The sequence below is a fragment of the Oncorhynchus keta genome, chromosome 21 (genome assembly GCF_023373465.1).
Source record: "Oncorhynchus keta strain PuntledgeMale-10-30-2019 chromosome 21, Oket_V2, whole genome shotgun sequence".
Taxonomy (NCBI): Eukaryota; Metazoa; Chordata; class Actinopteri; order Salmoniformes; family Salmonidae; genus Oncorhynchus; species Oncorhynchus keta.
The window spans coordinates 2,494,540-2,519,958 of record NC_068441.1 but is presented as its reverse complement, the minus strand read 5'-3'; the positions used below and the strand labels follow the sequence as shown (position 1 = coordinate 2,519,958).

Genomic DNA, 25,419 nt, shown 5'->3' with positions numbered 1-25,419 from the left:
GGTTTGGACAAGGGATTCACTTCGGGAAAGTCATATTCCTGGTTGTAGTGCTGGTAAGTTGACATCGCTCTGAAATCCAATAGTTCTTCCCGGCTGTATGTAATAACACTTAAGATTTTCTGGGCTAACAATGTAAGAATGAATACATAAAAATAAAAAAATACTGCAAAGTTTCCTAAGAACTAGAAGCGAGTCATCCCTCTGTCGGCTCCATCTTGATCTCAGTTTATAATCAAATATCGCACATTTTCAGAAGAATACTTATTTCTAAATTTGTAGAGTGACATTTGGGTTCACAGTGGGCGTAGAGAAACAATATGTTGATAATTTAAATGAGATCAGACTGACAAAAAATAAACACCCCTTTATGATGATCAAATTGTCTTTCTCTCCTTCTTAATATCCTCTCTGAAATTGTTACATAATAATAGTTGATGAAAACGGGCCTCACTCAACCCCATTCATTCTACATTCACAGACTGTCACAACGTTGGAAACTAGACAAATTTAGCATGTTTTTTTGTTAACTCTGTCTATGTGCAGGTGGGTGATTAGTATCCCCCAGGCTTCAGACCTTCACTTTATACCCAGCATGACCTCATATATAGTGTTTTCGTGAAGGGAGATTGATGTTCAAAGGAAAATTGAACACTTATTTAACACTGATATATATTTCCAATCAGCAGTGAGGTAGAAAGAGGCCTTCCTCCTTTGTACTGTTGACGTGTATGAAGTGTCAGGTTTGCATTCATTTCTGACATCAAAGAGCTGTTTTGCTCTTTTTTATCACCCTGTGCCCCTTTCCTGCAGTCAAATGACCAAAAGAGCCCTCTCGTGCCCTCATGGGTGGAATGTTATTCATATTTTTCATAATTAATAAAAAATAAAACAAATACACAAAATCCATTGTTTTTATGTTAACTTCAGTCTTCTATGATACTGTATGAAAGTGTAATATTGGGATGCAAACTCAAAATTGAATACATTTCAACTCTATATCTGATGCAGTACAAATGTTTTCTTTTCTTTTTTCAAGACACATAATATCTAAAACCTTTGTCATCTGGAAAGGGGGTTCGAGGGGTGTCTTTGGGAGTCAAAGCTGCAATAGCTTAGTCACCCAAACACTTTCAAACCACCTTGAAGCAAAGGTGTCGTATATTATGTTGGCAACAAGAAACTGTAGATGAGATGTGATGCGATGTGGTATGAGAATGAACCTTTTAACTTCTGTTATATTTCATTAGAGAGCATTGATACAATTTCGACCAATCCATCCAAATTTTAAAACGTGTATTTTTCTATAAAGACACACCCTATGTGTTTGAATAAAATCAAATATATGTACTTAGCTCGTCTGATGCTTTAAGCGCACTGTTCGATTAAATAATTAAAGCAAACAAATGGCTCAAGAGGGAGCCTGATGGCCACACTGTGTTAATTATTTTTACAGTGAATAGGCCTCTGTGACTGGCACACATTGTCTCTCTCTCCTCCCTTCTGCAGCGAAAAGGTACCACAGCACAGCAAGTGTTGATAGCACTGTCTGTGCTGAAGCTGCAACATAATTTAAGCCATTTACGGTAGTTTCTTGCTATTTTCTTTGACTGAAAAGTTCTGTTACCTGAATCCCTAATTTGTTGACGAAAAACATTCCCTATTCCCTCAACCCTTGCTCTCTTTACATGAAACATGTTTGCACGTGACCAATGCGGCCTGACCTATAGCCTATTATAATCACATAAATAAATTGATTATAACAAACTCTGAACACCGTAACTCATGGCAGCAAAATGGAAGTGGAGGACATGAAAAATAAACTTGAAACGGGCGAATGTTTACTGGTTGCTCAGGAGGGAAAGGGGAAGTCAGATCTGTGGAAGACATTTTACTTAGTTGTGGAAACTACTGAAAATCAAGAAAAGCTACCATTGCGTGAATTTTTTTGTGTGGCAAACAGGTGCTGTTAGATTACAATATTATATTTTCTTGTGAATATTTGGAACAGTGTAAACAGTAAATACATTATAAAGCCTTTATTACAGCAAAGACTAAAAACAGTTGCATCAATTCGTGAATTGGGGTTTATTTATTGTTTATGCTAATTATTCAAAGCTCCCTATTTAATTTTAAAACTAAAACGCTTGATTGCATTTCAAAGCATGAATGACTTGTATGCTATGTGATGACATGAACGAATGAATGATTGATTGATTGATACATACAGTAGCCTACATATTAAAATATATCCCTAAGTATGTTACGGTAGGTATTAAGACTAAACAGGACGTGCTCTTAGGCCTACAGCTCGATAGTGATTATACAAGGCTACTACTATACAAAGCCTACTAATGATAATGACATGAGTTATTATTATAATAATGAAGATAATAATTGTAATAATAGCAATAAGAACAAGGTCAAGAAAAAAAGAGGGTATAGGAGTGAGAGCTGTGTGCATATTATGTGTACTGTTAGATTACAATATTATTTTTCTGCCCATTTGGAACAGTGTAAACAACTATAAGTAATGCCAATTATACCAAGTATAAGTAATACCAGAGAGTATGTTCTAACAGAAAAAAAAGTGTATAGCAAAGATTTAAAAACATACAGATTTGTGAAATTGCTTTATCCGACATGTTGCGGTTGTGTGAGGCTTGGTGCTCACGGGATCAGTATGCTATTAAACAAACAAATAGGCAACAGGAGCAGGATCTGTCTTATTTCTGTAGATATATATTAGAAGATTTTATAAAACAAGGCACATTTAACAGTTAGGCTATTGATTATAGATCTAATTAAGTTGGGGTTTCCTCTAGCCTCAATTTTATTAGACAATTAAAGGCAAGGGCTGTTTCCTCGTCTCCTTAGTCCACTGCTGTCTCCGCCACATTGTTCTCAACACCAATATGCTTGTATAACTTTGCTGTTATGCACATAGCAACATAGGGAAAGGCGCCAATTCAACGGCACACTGAAATGTATGTTTCAGAACCGTGGTCGCTGTCCAACACGGGAATACGCATTTGTTATAAAATAATATTACATTTATTAGTGTTGCACAATTATTTTTACACAATATAACCATATACAATTTCAGTATCACATGTCTTAGAGCAGGCCTGGGCAACTCCAGTCCTCGGGGGCCTGATTGGTGTCACACTTTTGCCTCAGCCCCAGCTAACACACCTGACTCCAATAATCAACTAATCATGATCTTCAGTTTAGAATGCAATTAGTTTAAAATCGGCTGTGTTTGCTAGGGATGGGGCAAAAGTGTGACACCAATCAGGCCCCCGAGGACAGTCTTAGTGTTGGACTGTGCCATCCCCGTGGCCTCTGCAATGGATTAGTCCGCCGAGACAGGTGTGGCTCCGACAGGTGTCTTGTACCAATGAAAAATATAATACATTCGCACTGCTCGACTAAACACATCTCGGTCGACCAACAGCCTTATCGACCAAACAATCGACCAGTTGATTAAATGTGGTCAGTTCTAGATTTGATGTTGAGAGCCAAGGACTCAGTCGTACCTTCCACATCCACAGTAGCCTTTAGCAAATAGTCTATAACTGTGTATGTAGGTTTTCACTGTGAGGGCCAAGGACTGGTTTCACCTTCACAATTGTCTATAATAGCCAGAAGTTAAACACTTAAGGGTCATAAATGCCCCCCCATCCTGTGTTGCATGACATACCCAGCAAACATGACCCCATTTGCCCCATGTGGGTATTCGGTGGCAAAGTGGGCATGGGCTAACACGGGCTAGCCCACAACAAGCCCATCATGGGCTAGGCCAGAGTTTCCCAAAGTCGGTCCCCCCTCCCCCAGCTGATTCAAATAACCAAATTAGCTTTGGTTATTTGAATCAGTTGTGTAGTGCTAGGGTAAAAACCAAAACGTGCACCGGGGGGGACTTTGGGAAACCCTGGGCTAGCCGCCACCAAGCCCAGCTACAGGCAGGGGCTCATTTGATTATTTGGAGGTGTCCACAGTTCTTTTTGTGCGAACTTTACTAAGAGTGTTGTTCCAGTTTAAGGGTTATGTTGTGCGATGCCCACATTTTTTGTATTGTACACAGCCAATGATGAAGTCTTTAAAAAGATACAGTAAGTGCATGTTACATGCTGTATGAGAAGCTTAACATTTTATCTTCAAAAAAATATATGTATGATAGTAATCACCTGATTTGCTTTCTGATACACTGGCCATGTCAGAATACACATGCTTGTGTCTTTAATAGTAGGCTGTTTGAGTACGAAAAAAAGTGTTATAGTATGTGACATTTTGAAAATCAAGTATACTTTAAAATGCCCGCACTTCATACTCATTTTGGCTTTGGGGGATGCACTACCGAAATCAACAAATAGCAGAAAACAATGTAATCGCACACGATTGAGTATGCTTTAAATGCCAGTATGTTATACTCATGTCGGCTTTTCATCTAGTAGAATTCACTGCACACTTTTGGGGAATTTCACAGCCACAGTGCTTTGGAAGAGGGGGAGCTGCGAGTTCTGATTGCTAGATCTGTTCAAGTAAACAACAAAACAACTTGGAAGATGGCGAATAGCGATGCTTCTTTGGTGGTGTTCAAATGTAAGTAGCTTTTGTTCTTCTTAAAATGATCACAACTATTTCATCGTAACGTTACATCTTTGAAAACAGATTTGCTGCCTGCTGTGCCTTTTTAGCTAGCTACGTGCTTCAGTAGGACTCAAGGGTGAAAGTAGATTTAATTTTTTCCCAGGACGGGACCTCCGAATAATTTTATGGTCGCAATCAAAGAATTACATTGTAACGATTTTCTTCCGCTGAAGGAGAGGAGGACCAAAATGTGGCGTGGTTAGCGTTCAACATCTTTAATATAGACGAAAAACGAGACCACTACAAAATACAAAACAATAAATGTGAAAACCGAAACAGTCCTATCTGGTGCAATGACACAAAGACAGAAGACAACCACCCACAAAGTACCCACAGAATATGGCTGCCTAAATATGGTTCCCAATCAGAGACAACCCCAGTCCCACCCAAAGGTGCGGACTCCCGGCCGCACACCTAAATCCATAGGGGAGGGTCTGGGTGGGTGTCTGTCCACAGTGGCGGCTCTTGCGCGGGACGTGGACCCCACTCCACCATAGTCTTTGTCCGCTTTAGTCTCCTCCTAGGAACGGCGACCCTCACCGCCGACCTAGGATTGGCAACCCTACTAAATGGCCCCACTAGACTGAGGGGCAGCTCCGGACTGAGGGGCAGCTCCGGACTGAGGGGTAGCTCAGGACTGAGGGGTAGCTCAGGACTGAGGGGTAGCTCTGGCTGAGTGACGGCTCTGGCAGCTTCTGGCTGACTGACGGCTCTGGCAGATCCTGGCTGACTGACGGCTCTGGCAGATCCTGGCTGACTGACGGCTCTGGCAGATCCTGGCTGAATGGCGGCTCTGGCAGATCCTGGCTGACTGGCGGCTCTGGCAGCTCCTGGCAGACTGGCGGCTCCTGGCGGCTCCTTGCAGACTGGCGGCTCCTTGCAGACTGGCGGCTCTGGCGGCTCCTTGCAGACTGGCGGATCCTTGCAGACTGGCGGCTCTGGCGGCTCCTTGCAGACTGGCGGCTCCTTGCAGACTGGCGGCTCTGGCCGCTCCTTGCAGACGGGGGCGGCTCTGGTGGCTCAGGACAGGCGGGAGACTCTGGCGGCTCTGGACAGGCTGGAGACTCTGGCGGCTCTGGACAGGCTGGAGACTCTGGCGGCTCTGGACAGGCTGGAGACTCTGGCGGCTCTGGACAGGCGGGAGGTTCTGGCGGCTCTGGATAGGCGAGGCACACTGTAGGCCTGGTACGTGGTTCCGGCACTGGTGGTACTAGGCCGAGGACACGCACCTCAGGGCGAGTGCGGGGAGGAGAAATGGAGTACTGGGCTCTGGACACGCACAGGAAGCCTGGTACGGGGGGCTGCCACCGGAGGGCTGGTGCGTGTAGGTGGCACTGGATAGACCGGACCGTGCAGGTGCACTGGAGCTCTTGAGCACCGAGCCTGCCAAACCTTACCTGGCTCGATGCCCACTCTAGCCCGGCCGACACGAGGAGCTGGTATGTACCGCACCGGGCAATGCACCCGCACTAGAGACACTGTGCGCTCCACAGCATAACACGGTGCCTGCCCGGTCCCTCTCGCTCTCCGGTAAGCACAGGAAGTTGGCGCAGGTCTCCTACCTGGCTTTGCCATACTCCCTGTGTGCCCCCCAAGACATTTTTGGGGCTGACTTTCGGGCTTCCTACCGCACCGCCGTGCTCGTTTCTCCAACTCCATTCTCCTGTAACCCTCCTCGCACTGCTCCAGTGAATCCCAATGCGGGCTCCGGCACTCTCCCTGGGTCGACCGCCCACCTGTCTATCTCTTCCCAAGTTGTATAGTCCAGATTCTGCTCCCATGTCCAGAAATCCTGACATCACTGCCTCTCCTGCTCCTGCCCGTTATCACGCTGCTTGGTCCTGTTGTGGTGGGTGGTTCTCTAATTGGTTCCCAATCAGAGACAACGATAGACAGCTGCCTCTAATTGAGAACCAATCTAGGCAACCATAGACATACAAACTACCTAGAAAGGAAACAGCCCCATAAAAATACAAAAAACCCTAGACTAGACAAAAAACATAAATCCCCCATGTCACACCCTGACCTAACCAAAATAATGAAGAAAACAAAGATAACTAAGGCCAGGGCGTGACATACATATAGAATCCCGATTAATTCAATAGGATCTCTGTGGGCCGAGTCGTAAAGATGTGTGATTTAACTTTTAAAATGTGTTAACTTTTATTGTGGCATAAACACAACCAGTCATGATGTTTTCTTCTGATTGTCAAACAACTACTCAAAACAGTGGTGAATGGAAAGAGACATCTTCTCCACAGAACACCAACAAGTGTAATGACATTTGGCAATTTGTCTGTCTGCAGAGTCGGGCATTTATCTCGGCCTTGGCAAAATGTAGGTGTTCTCGTCGAACCACATCGTATTTGGAGTGTTTTCAAGTCCATTCTGACATAATGGTGTAATAGCCTACCGTTTTCTTGACATTCTGTTGTAAATACTGTTATGGGCTCATGTTTAACTTCTTGCGTCGAGCCATCCGGGATCGTGACTACAGCCTCAAGCTCATTACCATAACGCAACGTTAACTATTCATGAAAATCGCAAATGAAATTAAATCAATATGCTAGCTCTCAATCTTAGACTTTTGTTAACAACACTGTCATCTCAGATTTTCAAAATATGCTTCTCAACCATAGCAAAACAAGCATTTGTGTAACAGTATTGATAGCCTAGCATAGGATTATGCCTGGCATTCAGCATGTAACATTTTCACAAAAACCAGAAAAGCATTCAAATAAAATAATTTACCTTTGAAGAACTTCAGATGTTTTCAATGAGGAGACTCTCAGTTAGATAGCAAATGTTCAGTTTTTACAAAAAGATTATTTGTGTTGACAATTCGCTCCGTTTTCTTCATCACGTTTGGGCAAGAAAAAAAACGAAAATTAAGTCATTTAAAACGCAAACTTTTTTCCAAATTAACTCCATAATATCGACAGAAACATGGCAAACTATGTTTAGAATCAATCCTCAAGGTGTTTTTCACATATCTGTCGACGATAAATCCTTCGTGGCAGTTGACTTTCTCTTCTGAAGAAATGGAACGCGCATGGACCTATAGATTACGCAATAATTTCGACACAGGACACCGGGCGGACACCTGGTAAATGTAGTCTCTTATGGTCAATCTTCCAATGATATGCCTACAAATACGTCACAATGCTGCAGACACCTTGGAGAAACGACAGAAAGGGCAGGCTCATTCCTGGCGCATTCACAGCCATATAAGGAGACATTGGAACACAGCACCTTCAGAATCTGGGGCATTTCCTGTATGAAACTTCATCTTGGTTTCGCCTGTAGCATTAGTTCTGGGGCACTCACAGATAATATCTTTGCAGTTTTGGAAACGTCAGAGTTTTTTCTTTCCAAAGCTGTCAATTACATGCATAGTAGAGCATCTTTTCGTGACAAAATATCTTGTTTAAAACGGGAACGTTTTTATCCAAAAATTAAAAGAACGCCCCCCATCTCGAAGAAGTTAACCAGTACGGCGTACCTCCACTATTTATTTTGCCGGGATTCCGTACCGGACCGTACCGCCTTACTTTCACCCCTGGTCGGACTAGAAGTTATAACTGTTCGAACAGTAATGTTAGCTACAGGGTTAACGGTAATGTTACTTGCTGTTGAGCAATAACTTCATATTTAACATTAGCCTAGTTCGCTAGCTAGCTACTTGTTGTAAATACAATTGCTTGTGTTCAAAACTATGCACTAGCTATAGTGTTAGTCACGCGGTAACCTATATTCCTATTTTCCACAGCGGTGCTGGTCCCAACAATTCTCTTTTCTTCTAGTTCTCCTGATTTGACACTTCATTTTATCTGTGATGAGCTGAATGGTTACAGTCTGAATGGGTCTTGATAGTTTCATTGCACATGACCTGTTATGGTGAAAGTGATGGTAAGCTGCACTCCTTACTGTTTCACCTTGGCACTCCAAATTTGATAAAGTATGTGGCAGTCTAGCTATCTTCGGAAAGTTCACACACTCTACTTTGCTCATGTTTTGGTTAATGTTGTACATCTGGTGTCTTTTCAGGATCTATGGTAAGGAGTGTGAGCTGGAGGGGCAGCTGTCACCTGTAAGGGTGAAAAAGAAGTAAGAGAACCTTTAGCAAAAACACACTGTACGCTGCTGTATGTTATCTTGACATTTATTGATGTACTTGGCTAATAAAGTTATCCTTTTCGTGCAACAACACTTTCCCATCTATTTCCTATGTTTCACCAGAAAATTAATATACGTGTGAAGACACTCTTGCTAGAAAGTATTCCAGAGAAATGTACTGCAATTGTAAAGTATTATCTTTGATGCTGAAAGCTATCCTTTTCCATATTTTTTAGTAATTAAAAGCTCTCCCCACCGGAGTCAGCATCGAGGGACTGGAGGCCATAGACGCATCCTGGAAGTGGTATGGATGAAGTGCTAGCGGGCTGCCACTTCATTGCCCCATCGGTCATCATCTCCTCATCCTCCCAAGGTGCAGCTATGGGCTCCCCTCCTTCCCAGAATGGCCCTAATGTGGGCTGGAGTAGGCGAAGGAGGTGACTGCCAGGGAGTCATGACGTATGGCCGTTTTAGAGACCATGATTAAGAAGTAGTTTTATGTATTTTGTATGTACAGTGTTGAATTTCTTTTTTTAAACCCAAAGTGAATTTTGTTGTTTAAAAAAAGTGTTTTCTTCTTTGTAATAAAAAATAAAAAATTATACAGGTACATCTACTGTTGGTGTGTTTTATTTTTAAAAAATCTACATTAAAAAAATGCACTTGCACATCGGAGCTATCTTGTTGCAGAAACCCGAACACTGCTCTTGCTAGTATCACTTTATTATTGAAGTTTATTTGTCTGCCTCTTGGCCTTGGTTTTTTGCTCTACGAAACTAAAATAAACCATCTGTGGCATAATAATAATTGATGACATTTTTATAGTGCTTTTCATAACAATCTCAAAGCTCATCAAAAGTATAAAAAACAAGTGCATGGATCCTGAGTGCATGGATCCTCCAAAGATGGAGAGAGACAGTTCATGGCTTGATCAGAGTAAGGTGGTCAGGGATAGATGGCTGATGAAGATGGAATTTAGTAACGATCTTGTAGAGGGCTACTATGGGAACGAGCCTGATTCATGTAGCCACTGAACTTCTCCGTCACAATATATGGCACCTACTTGGCTGATGCCTCAGCAGCTGTGGGTACCAGAAAGCTCACGACACACACTTCAGAGTAGTAGTCAGCCTTACTCATTACGAGCCCTCTGCCTCAGCACTGCATTCCCCTACTGCATCTCCCATTACACTCAAGCTTCAGGTGACTCTTCAGTTGATATACACGTAGGCCTACGGTACACTCAAGTTTACTCCAAATACGTCATTCCAAATGCTAGCTACTTAGCTAACGTTAGCCCAAAACAACAACACTCTGGCGAAATAAACTGCCAGTGGGTGGGGCTACAGACATTTCTTTCCAGTCCATGTGAAGCCGTTACTGATGGTGTGTTCAAGACATTGAGGTATAAAAGAACAAGACAGCTGGGAATTTGGGGAAAAAAACGTGCTTTGAAATGGATGATATGTTTTTTTACGGCCAGCCAACTCGGAATTACAAGTAACAAACTGCATCTTCCTAGAGCTCCTATTTCGCTGACCTAAAGATCACCGACGTCACGATTTTTCACTGTCTCAGATGGTTTTGATTTTGAGTTCCCAGTTGTCTTGAATGCACCAAAAGTAATAGGTTTCGGCTGTGGCATACTGTGTACAGTATTTGCTAAAAAAAAGTATGTAGTACAATTAGTAAACAGTATGCAGTTTAAGTAAGTAGTATGCAAGTGTAATGTAGATGCTGGGAGGCAAGAAGCAGGTGGGTTTAATATAATAAACAACATGGAGCGAAACAACGTAGGAGTAACGTCTAGACATGAACAACATAAACAATAGTTCCTGGGGAAAGAACTTAAGGGAGTGCCAGATAAAGGGGAGGTAATGAGTGAGGTAATGGAGTCCAGGTGTGCCAAATGATAAAGCGCAGGTGCGCGTAATGATGAATGCCAGGTGCGCGTAATGATTGTTCTCAGGACCGGTGGTTAGTAAACTGGCGACGTCAAACGCCGGAGGGGAGGAGCGGGAGTAGACGTGACAGCAAGCCAGATTTCATACACTGCCATTGTATCACGTTCCTTAAATACCTTTATGGCTTGAAATGTATGCAATTCATGCATTCAATTAAAAGTGTCATAAATAAATAATAAATAAAATAATTCCTAAATAGCAAAGGCGCATCGGCCCAATGTTGGGCAGCCTACATGGGGTCAATATTTTAGCCCGCATTGGGCCCACATCGTGCCAATGTGGGAATGTTTGCTGGGGAAAAAACTGGCTTATTTCTGGCAAAGTGAGCGCTGCCTTCACCAGAGGGCTGCCTATACTGGGCCACACTGGGCAAATGCCTTGGGGGCCAACATGCAGCCAATATTTTAGCCCGCATTGGGCCCACATCGTGCCAATATGAACATATTTTCTGTGTAACCAGTGTGTTGCTCAGTGTGTTGTTCTTTACTAGATGCTTATTGGAATAATGGCTTCTAATTTCTACCTCTGTCCTGATGTATGGCTTTGAGCGCAAGAGGTGAGCGATGTGGACAGGAAAGGCGCGTGTGTGTGTGTGTGTGTGTGTGTGTGTGTGTGTGTGTGTGTGTGTGTGTGTGTGTGTGTGTGTGTGTGAGAATTCCGAACTGTGTGTGAACTGAGGACAGGCAGTGTGTGTGTGTGGACAGCCTTGTGTTTATAGCCCACATATTACTACTTATCTATTTTGAAACTGACAATACATCAGGTAGAATGTGAAATCAAACAAAGCACATAAGGACATTGTGAAGCTAAACATTCTGTTACAATACATGCTGGTTGAACAATGAGTGACTATGATTAGCAATTGTTCAGTAATGGGTAAAACACACACATGTGTTTGAGTTGAGATTGGGTTTCTCTTTGGATATTAAATCGGTTATTTGTTCCAGAGCTTGAGGCACTCATTGATCTAAACTAAAGGCTTTGGTTGAATTAATTTGTGCATACCGTTGCAAAACATTTGGAACAGAAAACGAAAACAAGCATTTGTTATTGGACAGGTTATTGGACTCTCCCTGTCTGCCTGTTTTCTTCCACTTGCTGCCTAATGAACATGACCCTGTTGTGATAAAGAAAGGAAGGTCTTGACTAAGAGCCCTCCTCTATAACACTGACCTACTGTGCGAAAACAAATACCATGCCCTGAGATTTAGGGATGGGCAACCCCAGTCCCCGGGAGCCTGATTGGTGTCATACTTTTGCCCCAGCCCCAGCTAACACACCTCCAATAATCAACTAATCCTAATCTTCAGTTTAAAATGCTAATTGTTTAGCTGTGTTTGCTAGGGATGGGGAAAAGGAGGACTGGAGTTGCCCATCCCTGCCCTAAATGTACTAGAAAAGCCAATATGGACATGGCTACAACGCTAAAGAGCTGTTGATATGATGAGACAGTGAAAAGAACCCTGATGCACAGTAACACACACATGCAGCATTCACTGAAACATACGCATAATGACAATAAATTCTGAAAGTCACTTGACCCGTCAAGCAAGTCAGGAGAATTTTATTTTATCGTTACCCAAAGATTATGATTACTTGCCCGAAAATTTCAATGAACTATTTACACGCAGAAGTGCAATATACAGCATTGCCTGCCTTTCACCTACATATACAGTATGGGAGGAATCAGAAAGATCAGGACTGGAATTCTTTGTATTTTGGTTGCTACCAGAAAATAATTCTCAGAGTAAGCTCAACTTGCCCAACTGCCACAAATTATCTGTACTTCACTTAAACAATGGGGATGAACCAGAAATATAATTTGTAGGCTAGGAATTCTTTGCAGTTTGGTTGTTTTCATATAACTTACCCAACTGCTCAGTTCACCTGCTCCAGGAAATAGGACAACCCTTAATGTCAATCGCTGGAATTGATAATGACAACCATGATGAGAGAGTGTCAGCGAGGAGGGTGGGATGGGGGTTTAATTGTATTGTATTGCATTGTAGTCATGTGCCACATGAATAGTAAAATAGCAGGCTGTTAGACATGGACAGAGAGAACAGAGAGAATGCCCAGTCAGTCAGTCCTGTCATTTGCACTACGGTAAATCGACATACTGGATGTAACAGACTATAATTTGATTGTCGGGACACAGAGCTGCTCTCCTGGTGTGAGCCTTGTTTGTAGAACACCAAGCCTGCCTACACACACAAACACATATTGGTTTCAGACACACACACACACACACACATTGCCTCTAATTAAATTAATGGACAATGAAGAATTAAGCCTCTTTTATATGGTTCAATAAGTCTTCCTTTCATCCCCAACAACACCCACACAATGCCATCTAAAACACATACACACACGCAAAAACACACACGCACACACTCCTCTCAACACCACGGGACGATGTGAGTCCCTAGCTAATTAGCACAGTCTCTCATCTCCACTCATCAGAGCATCAGACCAATGCAATATGCAGGAAGTTCAGTCGACTGCTTCACTCTGCACTTCACCAGGCTCACACAGCATTACTCAACCCTGCCAGACAAGCTTGACTGAGCTGAGCTCCCTCAGTGTTCAGAACTCAGACCATAGAAATAGAATATTGGGTTGGATAGGTCAGAAATGACATCTATCTGACTCACATTCAGGTTTCCAATATATACTGTATATATATTTTTTAAATGAATAAAAACATAGAAGCATGAATCTGTCTTGTGTTCCCTCGTTCAATGTTGTTTGAAAGTCACTTTCAGGTTAATACAGGTTACAGAGGGCAGGTTTTTGTACAGGCATGGGGTGTGAAGAGTTACCATGATCTGCTAGGACTGAGATGGATCTGCAGAGCTGCCATTTGATCTCTCTCGTGGGTGGAAGGTTATCATAAAGGTCATGTATTAATAGTGTACCTTCAGAACTCCATCAGATCAGATTTTTCTTTCTCACTGATAACAAACTGACACAGGGTTCAGTCAGGATCAGAAAGCCTGTCTGACTGACTGACTGCTCTAGTATGTTTAATAAGGGGGGAAAAAACATCACACGCTTAAAATAGTCTTGGAATTATCTAATAGATCTTTGTTAACCCTGATAAAGGCTGGAAAAAGGCACAAACGGCTATTGGATAACATACTGTAATCATCACACATCCTTCCTGATATTCACACTTCTTTTTTTTAATCACACATCATCTACCCATTTTGGGGGAAATCTGGTTAGCAGACTTACATAAAGAAATATATATAGATCAAATAAATACTGCTTTGCTTATAACTATTATGTAAAATAAATGTTTTTTTTTTATTTAATTTTTTTAGTATGACAGCTGAGGTCAGATGTCTATCAGCATCAGTAGGATGCTTGAGAAGAGTATAAACAACATATCAAAGTCTCTGAGATATCACATATATTTGCCAACAACCATAAAAATCAGTTTTTTATTTGATTAGCTGTATTAACATAACTTGATTTGTGTATTGATTGTCCTTATTGACACAACTTTAAAAGGTTACACTGACCAGCTAGTCGAGTCCTATTGAAATGTGATACTGAGAGCTGGATGGATACTATTCTGCCTTTACTCAGAGTCGTTGACCCGTGTAGCAGTCCTGACATCTGACCGACACACAAACAGACACAGACACCTCCCCGTCCCCCCTGGCCCTGTGACAAACACATAGTTTATTTTGCAGTCTACTCATCATCATCATCAGCTTCCTCGTATCCTCTCAACTCTTTCTCCACCTGAAAACAGGATGTAATCGCAGGCTGAATCTAGCACGTCACCTCAGCACGTCATTTCCTGTCACGAACCCTGTGCCTCGACCTGTTGTTTCGGCCTGTTGTTTCCGATTTAAAAAAAAATAATTATTCTGTTCATACGAGTTTGTGTCAACACCTGCTACCAGATCGCTAGCTAGGTTGCAATGAAGCCCGATTTTCCTGGAATAGCTAATGAACATTTCCAGCGTTGTATAAGCTATGTTTATTACGCTCTCGTCCGGGACAATATTGACAATCTGGAGTTCCCTTGTGGCTATTGTTTGCTTGAGGAGGATTTCAGGAATGTGTTGGCTATCCTTAGCAAGCAAATGTCTATCCTGCACGCACTAATGGAACTTTCTTGTTCTCAACTCCTGTACCTATGAACTGGAGTTGCAGTGCATTCGGAAAGTATTCAGACCCTTTGACTTTTTCCACATTTTGTTACGCTACAGCCTTATTCTAAAATGTATTGTTTTTTCCCCTCATCAATCTACACACAATACCCCATAATGACAAAGCAAAAACAGCTTTTTATACATTTTTATCAAATATATCTTAAAAGACACAGTGCAGTCAAAAACTGGATTTTTCCGTTTTTTTTTCATCTACACTCAGTGGCCAATTTATTATGTAAATCAAAATGGTTCGCTCCTACAGGCAATGAGTCACGTGGCCGTGGCTTGCAAGCAGGCATCAATGCATTCAGTTACTGTTCGGTTGAATGTTAGAATGGGCAAAACGAGTGACCTAAGCGACTTTGAGCGTGAACTGAGCGTCGGTTCCAGTATCTCAGAAACGGCCGGCCTCCTGGGCTATTCACACACACAACAGTGTCTAGGGTTTACCGAGAATGGTGCAACAAATGAAAAACATCTAGTCAGCGGCAGTCCTATGGGTGAAAACAGCTTGTTGATGAGAGGTCGAAGGAGAATGGCAAGAATCATTCAAGTTAACGGGCCACAAACAGACAAATAACGGCGCAGTACAACAGTTGTGTACGGAACGGCATCTCAGAACGCGCAACTCGTCGATCCTTGTCACGGATGGCCTATTGCAGCAGACGACCACACCAGGTTCCACTCCTATCAGCTAAAAAGAAGAAGAAGCGGCTCCAGTGGGCACGCGATCATCAACTCTGGAAAACCATTGCCTGATCCGACGAATCCCGGTTACTGTTGCGTCATGCTGATGGCATAGTCAGGATTTGCGGTGAGTCCATGGCCCCGTCCTGCCTGGTGTCAACGGTACATGCTCTACCAACTGAGCTACACAGGACCATAATGTTATTTTAGTGTAAGAGCTGTTTGAAAAGACCGCCTGAAATTTCAGCCAGTTGTGGTGGGATGGGGCTTTGGCCTGCCTGGTGACATCACCAGACAGTAAATTAGTTAAAGACCGATCAACCTCTGCCATTAACAGCTTATTTTCCCCCACATTACACTCTTCCCACTCAGACTACTCCCAGACAGTCCTAGCTTAGTTCTTGCTTGAGAAATTGCTCATTGCTAAGAAGTTATTTTTGCTTATTTTTGACCATTTTTAATTGAAAACAATCACACTAAGGTACTTAATTGTTACCCAGAAGTGGTTTGATACTGTGATAAAAACGGCTACAAACGGCTGCATTGGACCACACTTCAGGTTGGAGAATGAATAAGCAAGAAATTACAGAAAAAGTGACTCAAGAAGGGATTGACATGAATACCCTGTAGTTGTTATATTAAGAAACTGCAAGTTCCCAGCAGATGCTTCCTATTTTGCATCAAAGCATTCTTCACTCATGCTGCCAAACATACCCTCATAAAATTGACCATCCTACCGATGGTTCACTCTTGTCACCAAACCCACTGGCTCCAGGTCATCTACAAGTCTCTCCTAGGTAAAGCCCCACCTTACCTAGCATGTGCTCCAGCCTTTTCTTCCAGTTCTCTGCTGCCTATGACTGGAACGAACTGCAAAAATCACTGAAGCTCGAGACTCATATCTCCCTCGCTAGCTTTAAGCACCAGCTGTCAGAGCAGCTCACAAATCACTGCACCTGTACATAGCCGATCTGTAAACAGCCCATCCAACTACCTCATCCCCATCCTGAATTTATTTATTTATCTTGCTCCTTTGCACCCCAGTATCTCTACTTGCACATTCATCTTCTGCACATCTACCATTCCCGTGTTTAATTGCTATATTGTAATTACTTCGCCACCACGGCCTATTTATTGTCTTACCTCTCTTATCTTACCTCATTTGTACTCATTGTATATAGACTTTTTGTTTTCTTTTTGTTCTACTGTATTATTGACTGTATGTTTTGTTTATTCCATGTGTAACTCTGTGTAGTTGTATATGTCGAACTGCTATGCTTTATCTTGGCCAGGGCGCAGTTGCAAATGAGAACTTGTTCTCAACTAGCCTACCTGGTTAAATAAAGGTGAAATAATAATACGTTTTTTAAAAATGTAGTTCTACTACTGCATGGTGATGCAAAGAAAAATGTCAATCTTAGGGTGGACAAATATGTTATATTATATTGTACTCTATTTTACTCATGTAGTGTGCTTCAACACCATGCTCACAGTGATGCCAATGACTGCCAGAGGGCTGTTCCACCGTAGAAGTACACTAATTAGAACAGGTCTCCATGTTGATCTTTAATTAGATGGAGCAACATCACAACAGGTTCAACTGGGTCACTAGCCACTGGCACAATATGACACATGAATAGTATAGTTCTAATTCTTGGTAATTGTACCTATTCTTTCCTCTTGAGCTCTTTTTGAGTTATCATATCACCTACTGTATATCATGTTTTTATTTGTGTCATCTCAATGTACCTGTGTTTTATCTATTGACCTAGACCTATTGATTGCTGAACAAACAGGAAGCTGTAGATTGGACAAAAACAGGTTGGACTGAGACATAATCCAGGGGTCAGTGAGTTATCCTATAAAGTCCCCAGCCAGCCAGGTCAGGATAGGCTGACTATTTTCTTTTGTCTGATTTTGGGTACCCTGAGGAAGGCACAGTGATGCTAAAACGTTGATAAATACCCATTACATTTTTGGGAGATTACACATGGAGTGTGCGACTTTCTTTATTATGATAGTTTATTCGCCGTTAGTCAGCACCTCCATGCAAACTATTATTCTGCGTGTGCGCCAGCTCATGTTTTTCTTTTTCTTTTATGATGCTGATAAAGACAGCAGGGCCAAGATTCACAAAACACTTCTTGTGCAAAAACTTAAGAAGATTTGTAAGAAAAAAATAAGATAGTTTGTAATTGTAATACCTCAACAATATCTTAAGATTCTCAAATATCTTCTTACAAATCTTCTTAAGATGTTTGATACTAGGCAACCATTTTAGCTACCTACAGTTGAAGTCGGAAGTTTACATACAGTTAGGTTGGAGTCATTAAAACCACTCCACAAATTTATCGTTAGCAAACTATAGTTTTGGCAAATCGGTTTGGACATCTACTCGGTGCATGACACAAGTAATTTTTTCACAACAATTGTTCCAACAATTGTTTAAGTATTTCACTTAAAATTCACTGTATCACAATTCCAGTGGGTCAGAAGTTTACGTACAGTAAGTTGACTGTGCCTTTTAAAAAGCTTGGAAATTTCCAGAAAATGGTCATAGCTTTAGAAGCTTCTGATAGGCTAATTGACATAATTTGAGTCAATTGGAGGTGGACTTGTGGATATATTTCAAAGCCTTCCTTCAAACTCGCTGCCTCTTTGCTTGACATCATGGGAAAATCTAAAGATATCAGCAAAGATCTCGGAAAATGTTTTTTTGTAGACCTCCACAAGTCTGGTTCATCCTTGGGAGCAATTTCCAAATGCCTGAAGGTACCACGTTCATCTGTACAAACAATAGTACGCAAGTATAAACACCATGGAACCACACAGCCATCATACCACTCAGGAAGGAGACGCATTCAGTCTCCTAGAGATGAACTTACTTTGGGGCGAAAAGTGCAAATCAATCGCAGAACAACAGCAAAGGACCTTGTGAAGATGCTGCAGGAAACAAGTACAAAAGTATCGATATCCACCATAAAAAGAGTCCTATATAGACATAACCTGAAAGGCAGCTCAGCAAGGAAGAAGCCACTGCTCCATAAAAAAGCCAGACAATGGTTTGCAACTGAGCATGTGAACAAAGATCGTACTTTTTGGAGAAATGTCCTCTGCTCTGATGAAACAAAAATAGAACCGTTGGCCATAATGACCATCGTTATGTTTGGAGGAAAAAGGGGGAGGCTTGCAAGCCAAAGAATATCATCTCAACCGTGAAACACGGGGGTGGCAGCATCATGTTGTGGGGGTGTTTTGCTGCAGGAGGGACAAGTGCACTGCACAAAATAGATGGCTGCATAAGGACAGAACATTATGTGGATATATTGAAGCAACATCTCAGGGCTTCAAATCAAATCAAATGTATTTATGAAGCCCTTCGTACATCAGCTGATAACTCAAAGTGCTGTACAGAAACCCAGCCTAAAACCCCAAACAGCAAGCAATGCAGGTGTTGAAGCACGTTGGCTAGGAAAAACTCCCTAGAAAGGCCAAAACCTAGGAAGAAACCTAGAGAGGAACCAGGCTATGAGGGGTGGCCAGTCCTCTTCTGGCTGTGCCGGGTGGAGATTATAACAGAACATGGCCAAGATGTTCAAATGTTCATAAATGACCAGTATGGTCAAATAATAGGTCTGGGACATGTAGCACGTCCGGTGAAGAGGTCAGGATTCCATAGCCGCAGGCAGAACAGTTGAAACTGGAGCAGCAGCACGGCCAGGTGGACTGGGGACAGCAAGGAGTCATCATGTCAGGTCCTGAGGCATGGTCCTAGGGCTCAGGTCCTCCAAGAGAGAAAGAAAGAGAGAATTAGAGAGAGCATACTTAAATTCACACAGGACACCGGATAAGACAGGAGAAGTACTCCAGATATAACAAAATGATCCAAGCCCCCCGACACAAACTACTGTAGCATAAATACTGGAGGCTGAGACGGGAGTGGTCAGGAGACACTGTAGCCCCACCCGATGATACCCCCCGGACAGGGCCAAACAGGAAGGATATAACCCCACCCACTTTGCCAAAGCACAGCCCCCACACCACTAGAGGGTTATCTCCAACCACCAACTTACCATCCCGAGACCAGGCCGAGTATAGCCCACAAAGATCTCCACCACGGCACAACCCAAGGGGGGTTGTCTTCCAGACAGGAAGATCACATCAGTGACTCAACCCACTCAAGTGACGCACCCCTCTTCGGGACGGCATGAAAGAGCACCTGTAAGCCAGTGACTCAGCCCCTGTAATAGGGTTAGATGCAGAGAATCCCAGTGGAAAGAGGAGAACCGGCCAGGTTGCTCCAGAGCCTTTCCGTTCACCTTCACACTCCTGGGCCAGACTACACTCAATTATATGACCCACTGAAGAGATGAGTCTTCAGTAAAGACTTACAGGTTGAGACCGAGTTTGCGTCTCTCACATGGGTAGGCAGACCATTCCATAAAAATTGAGCTCTATAGGAGAAAGCCCTGCCTCCAGCTGTTTGCTTAGAAATTCTAGGGACAATTAGGAGGCCTGCGTCTTGTGACCGTAGCGTATGTGTAGGTATGTACGGCAGGACCAAAACAGAGAGATAGGTAGGAGCAGCCCATGTAATGCTTTGTAGGTTAGCAGTAAAACCTTGAAATCAGCCCTTGCCTTGACAGGAAGCCAGTGTAGGGAGGCTAGCACTGGAGTAATATGGGGTAATAATGGGGTTCTAGTCAGGATTCCAGCAGCCGTATTTAGCACTAACTGAAGTTTATTTAGTGCTTTATCCGGGTAGCCAGAAAGTAGAGCATTTCAGTAGTCTAACCTAGAAGTAACAAAAGCATGGATGAATTTTTCTGCATAATTTTTGAACAGAAAGTTTCTGATTTTTGCAATGTTACGTAGATGGAAAAAAGCTGTCCTTGAAACAGTCTTGATATGTTTGTCAAAAGAGAGATCAGGGTCCAGAGTAACGCTGAGGTCCTTCACAGTTTTATTTGAGACGACTGTACAACCATTAAGATTAATTGTCAGATTCAATAGATCTCGTTGTTTCTTGGGACCTAGAACAAGCATCTCTGTTTGGTCTGAGTTTAAAAGTAGGAAGTTTGTCTGAAACACAGGCTTCTAGCGAGGGCAATTTTGGGGCTTCACCATGTTTCATTGAAATGTACAGCTGTGTGTCATCCGCATAGCAGTGAAAGTTAACATTATGTTTTCGAATGACATCCCCAAGAGGTAAAATATATAGTGAAAACAATAGCGGTCCTAAAACGGAACCTTGGGGAACACCGAAATGTACAGTTGATTTGTCAGAGGACAAGCCATTCACAGAGACGAACTGATATCTTTCCAACAGATAAGATCTAAACCAGGTCAGAACTTGTCCGTGTAGATCAATTTGGTTTTCCAATCTCTCCAAAAGAATGTGGTGATCGATGGTATCAAATGCAGCACTTCAGTCAGGAAGTTAAAGCTCGGTCGCAAATAGATCTTCCAAAAGGACAATGACCCCAAGCATACTTCCAAAGTTGTGGCAAAATGGCTTAAGGACAACAAAGTCAAGGTATTGGAGTGTCCATCACAAAGCCATGACCTCAATTCTATAGAATATTTGTGTGCCGAACTGAAAAAGTGTTCGCGAGCAAGGAGGACTACAAACTTGACTCAGTTACACCATTACTGTCAGGAGGAATGGGCCAAAATTCACCCAACTTATTGTGGGAAGCTTGTTTAAGGCTACCCGAAACATTTCGCCCAAGTTAAACAATTTAAAGTAAAAGCTACCAAATACTCACGGAGTGTATGTAGACTTCTGACCCATTGGGAATGTGATGAAAGAAATAAAGGCTGAAATAAATCATTCTCTCTACTATTCTGACATTTCACATTCTTAAAATAAAGTGGTGATCCTAACTGACCAAAGACAGGGAATTTTTACTTAGATTAAATGTCAGGATTTGTGAAAAACTGAGTTTAAATGTATTTGGCTAAGATGTATGTAAACTTCAGACTTCAACTGTATCTAGCTAGCAATGGCAATCATGTTAGCAAATGTCTTACTAAGATTACTGTTCTAAAATATGTTATTGGGTTTAAAATAATCAATACGGAAACTTTCAGTTGACGTTTGTGAGTGAATTAAACATGTTAAATTACACTTCACTGAGTGACAATATGAAAGCCAGTGTTTGTTTACAGGCAGGCAGTAGCTTTAGGGGTAAGGACTGGCTGGGGCCTGGGCTCGTCCACACATGCACACTATTACGCACACACACACACACATCCTCACCACTGGCTTTGTCCCTAGCCTACACACTTCCCTGGTCTGTTCGGAAAACACAAAGCCAGGAACTTCTCAGCCCTCCAGAACAAAGACTTAACACTGGGATCAATTTCTTGTTGGCTGAAACAGGAGCTGCAGATGTGATGTGCTTCAAGGGGAGCTACTTGCGATTGACCTATAGTTGTTGTTTCCCCTCCTTTAATACAATAATTACTTTACCAAATCATAAAATGCAACATGCAAGGGAAGGCAAGGCACCCCACCTCTGCTCACTGAACCAGAAGCTGCTGCTGTTCATGGCGAGCTACTAGGGGATTGAATTAATACCTGTTGTTTTCCCTGCTTTTATTTCTAGAATAATTACTATACCAAATCATAAAAGGCAAACATGCAAGGCAAGGAACCCCATGTGGAGGCGACAGATTTAGGTTTATGTATCTTCTTGCCTGCCAAACCCCCCCACCCCACCTATCTTGGGACTGCAAGGCCTGGCACACTTCATAATCATTTTGGTAGCACATGTTGACCAGTAGTGTGTGCCACAGAAAGTATTTGACTCTAGCCACAAAATTAAGAAAATTAGAAGGGGGGGGCATTTCGACAAGGCCATTTTCTTGCCTGCCAAAATGACCCCCCTTCTAATTTCCTTAATTGTGTCACTAAAGTCAAATACTTTGTGGCACACATCAAAGTCAAACACTTTCTATAGAACAAACCTCTTGTCAGGATAGGCAACCGAAATTAATAATGAATGTATGTGTGTTATATTAAACATAGAGGGAGTCAAATGTAGGAAAGCAATAAACATGTCAATACAACTACTAGTCGAATAAGACATGGGAGAGATGCCGATTTTTTGGGGCAAAGAGATGTATTGCTAGACTAATACACTTGAATCAAATAGTCAAACCGAAAACTGCAGACATTACGAGTGCCACCCCCGCGATCAAAATGCCATTAAAAATACAATAGAACGCAGGCTAACGTGATCATTGACATCTGCCTTGAAGGACACAAATAAAAAATGCTTTCTGCTACTAAGATCAGCGAAATGTAGGCTAAACTGACAACGGAGTAAAGAGCAGAAAACTCAACTCGCAAGCAAGTCGGAGCAATGAAGAATTGAGTGTGTGTGCGTTCACGTTTGGGGGTTGGATTCTGGCAAAGGGGGAGATTTTCTGCACAATACCTGTTACTTGCAAAGAGAGAGGGTGGAGCTCTTCATTCCGCTTCTGATCCTTGTTCTATCTTTTCGCTTAACAGGTATGGACCCAGAATTTAATCGAGCGTCTGACCAATTACACTAGACTTTATTTCGAGGTTAACCGACATTACTCTTAATATTAAACGGATAACTGGCTTTCCCATACTGCACAGAACACACTGAAGTCATTAGAACAGGGTAGCGGAGAGGTGTGCTTGAGAGTCCATCATGACAGAGGATATGTTTCAAATGGCGCAAATAGAACATCGGATGCACCTGCAGTGCTTTAAAAGTATAAGCACATAGGCCTAACGCATGGCTGGGCACATTCTGCAGCTCAGTTTAGCGCTATTCAGATCGGATGTGGGTAAGGAGATATTTCTTTCCAATGCGCGACGCCCTCTCCCGCTCTCTGATCCTGAGTGTAATTTACACGCTTGAGCGCATATAGTAGGAGGATTTCGCTCCTGGCAGTCGCAGTTTCCACAACAGCGGAGTAGGCGCACACAACTCGCCTGGGATGAGTTGGCAGGAAGAGCGGTTTGATTTTACACTACTTGAACTTTACTTGTCGTAGCCCTGGCGAGCACCGAAACTGCTGAAAGACGTGCATGTGACTACCCTGCTGCGTTTATAACCTCCGTGGACGGGGAAGGTGACAGCAGCATGGTGGCCAAGGATTACCCCTTTTACCTCGTCGTGAAGAGGATGAACTGTTCACTGGAGGTGCAGACAGTCAGCAGCAGCAACATCCAACCGGCTAAGGAAGTGGAGGTAGGGAGTTTAATTTGCGATATAACTATTATCGATTTGCATTCAATTGTTGCAGATAGTATACGGTGAAAATGTACTTGCACACTAAGTGGAGGCAGACAGTTTATAGGACATACACTGCACTACTACTTTGTTGCGCGTTTGTTGTGGATATTTAATCAAACTGTTGAAAAATGTGGAGTCCTAAGGAATACATTTAATATTTTATGGAATGTCGACTAAACAATATAGTGAAGTACCACGATAGAGCACATTTAATGCCACGCTGCACTGGTTTGGATGATTTCACTATTTTTCAAGTGAAAAAAAATAAATACAAAGTGAATGTGATGATATAGGAGTAAATGACATGAATCGCATTGGTAGTGTTATTATTGCTTTTGAAGTATGGAATATTTTTTATATATACAGTACCAGTCAGTTTGGACACACCTACTCATTCAAATGTTTTAGTTTATTTTTTACTATTTTCTACATTGTAGAGTAATATACATCAACACTATGAAATAACACATGGAATAATGTAGTAACCAAAGAAGTGTTAAACAAATTAAAATATATTTTAGATTCTTCAAATAGCCACCCTTTGCCTTTAACAGCTTTGCACACTCTTGGCATTCTCTCAACCAGCTTCACCTGGAAGGCTTTTCCAACAGTCTTGAAAGAGTTCCCTCTTATGCTGAGCACTTGTTGACTGCTTTTCCTCTCTGCGGTCCAACTCATCCCAAACCATTGCAATTGGGTTGAGGTCGTGTGATTTGTGGAGGCCAGGTCATCTGTGCAGTACTCCCTCTGTGACATATTGACATTTCTGTATGGACCTCACTTTTTGCATGAGGGCATTGTCATGCTGAAACCGGAAAAGGCCTTCCCCCAACTGTTGCCACAAAGTTGGAAGCACAGAATTGTTCTAGAAAGTCATTGTATGCTGTAGTGTTAAGATTTCCCTTGACTGGTACTAAGGGACCTAACCCGAACCATAAAAAACAGCCCTAGACCATTATTCCTCCTCCACCAAACTTGACAGTTTGCACTATGCATTGGGGCAGGTAGTGTTCTCCTGGCATCCACCAAACCAAAATTAGTCCGTCGGACTGCCAGATGGTGAAGCGCTTTAAATGACTCCAGAGAACAAATTTCACTGAGCTCTTCAGTAAGGCCTTTTGTACTACTAGTGTTTGTCTATGGAGATTGCATGGCTGTATGCTCAAATATATACACCTGTCAGCAATGGGTGTGGCTGAAGTAGCCAAATCCACTAATTTGAAGGGGTGTCCACATACTTTGTGTGTAATATATACAGTCGTGGCCAAAAGTTTTGAGAATGACACATATTAGTTTTTAACGTCTGCTGCCTCAGTTTGTATGATGCCAATTTGCATATACTCCAGAATGCAAATGAACTGAACCCCCCTCAAAAAAAAAAAATAATAATTTCAGCCTTGCCACAAAAGGAGCAGCTGACATCATGTCAGTGATTCTCTCGTTAACACAGGTGTGAGTGTTGACGAGGACAAGGCTGGCGATCACTCTGTCATGCTGATTGAGTTCGAAAACCAGACTGGAAGTTTCAAAAGGAGGGTCGTGCTTGGAATCACT

At 42.3% G+C, this 25,419-nt stretch overlaps 1 protein-coding gene and 1 long non-coding RNA gene across 6 annotated transcripts in view; both read left to right on the top strand.

Annotated features, from left to right (window-relative positions):
* The window catches only part of LOC118399931 (rho guanine nucleotide exchange factor 3-like), a 139,501-nt gene that overhangs the window by 75,539 nt on the left and 38,543 nt on the right, over positions 1 to 25,419 (top strand). The window contains exon 1 of one of the 5 annotated variants that reach the window (XM_035796164.2): positions 22,940 to 23,105. The exons of 3 other annotated variants lie outside the window; for them this stretch is intronic. Coding sequence is in view for 1 of the 2 variants with exons in the window: in XM_035796162.2 (XP_035652055.1) it covers positions 23,713 to 23,820 (108 nt within the window). In the remaining variant the exon portion in view is untranslated. One more of the 5 variants, XM_035796162.2, reaches the window with a different exon arrangement.
* LOC118399933 (uncharacterized) lies at positions 6,953 to 9,370 on the top strand. The gene is made up of 3 exons (XR_004828938.2): positions 6,953 to 8,559; positions 8,698 to 8,757; positions 9,003 to 9,370. It is a non-coding gene; the product is annotated as an uncharacterized LOC118399933 (long non-coding RNA).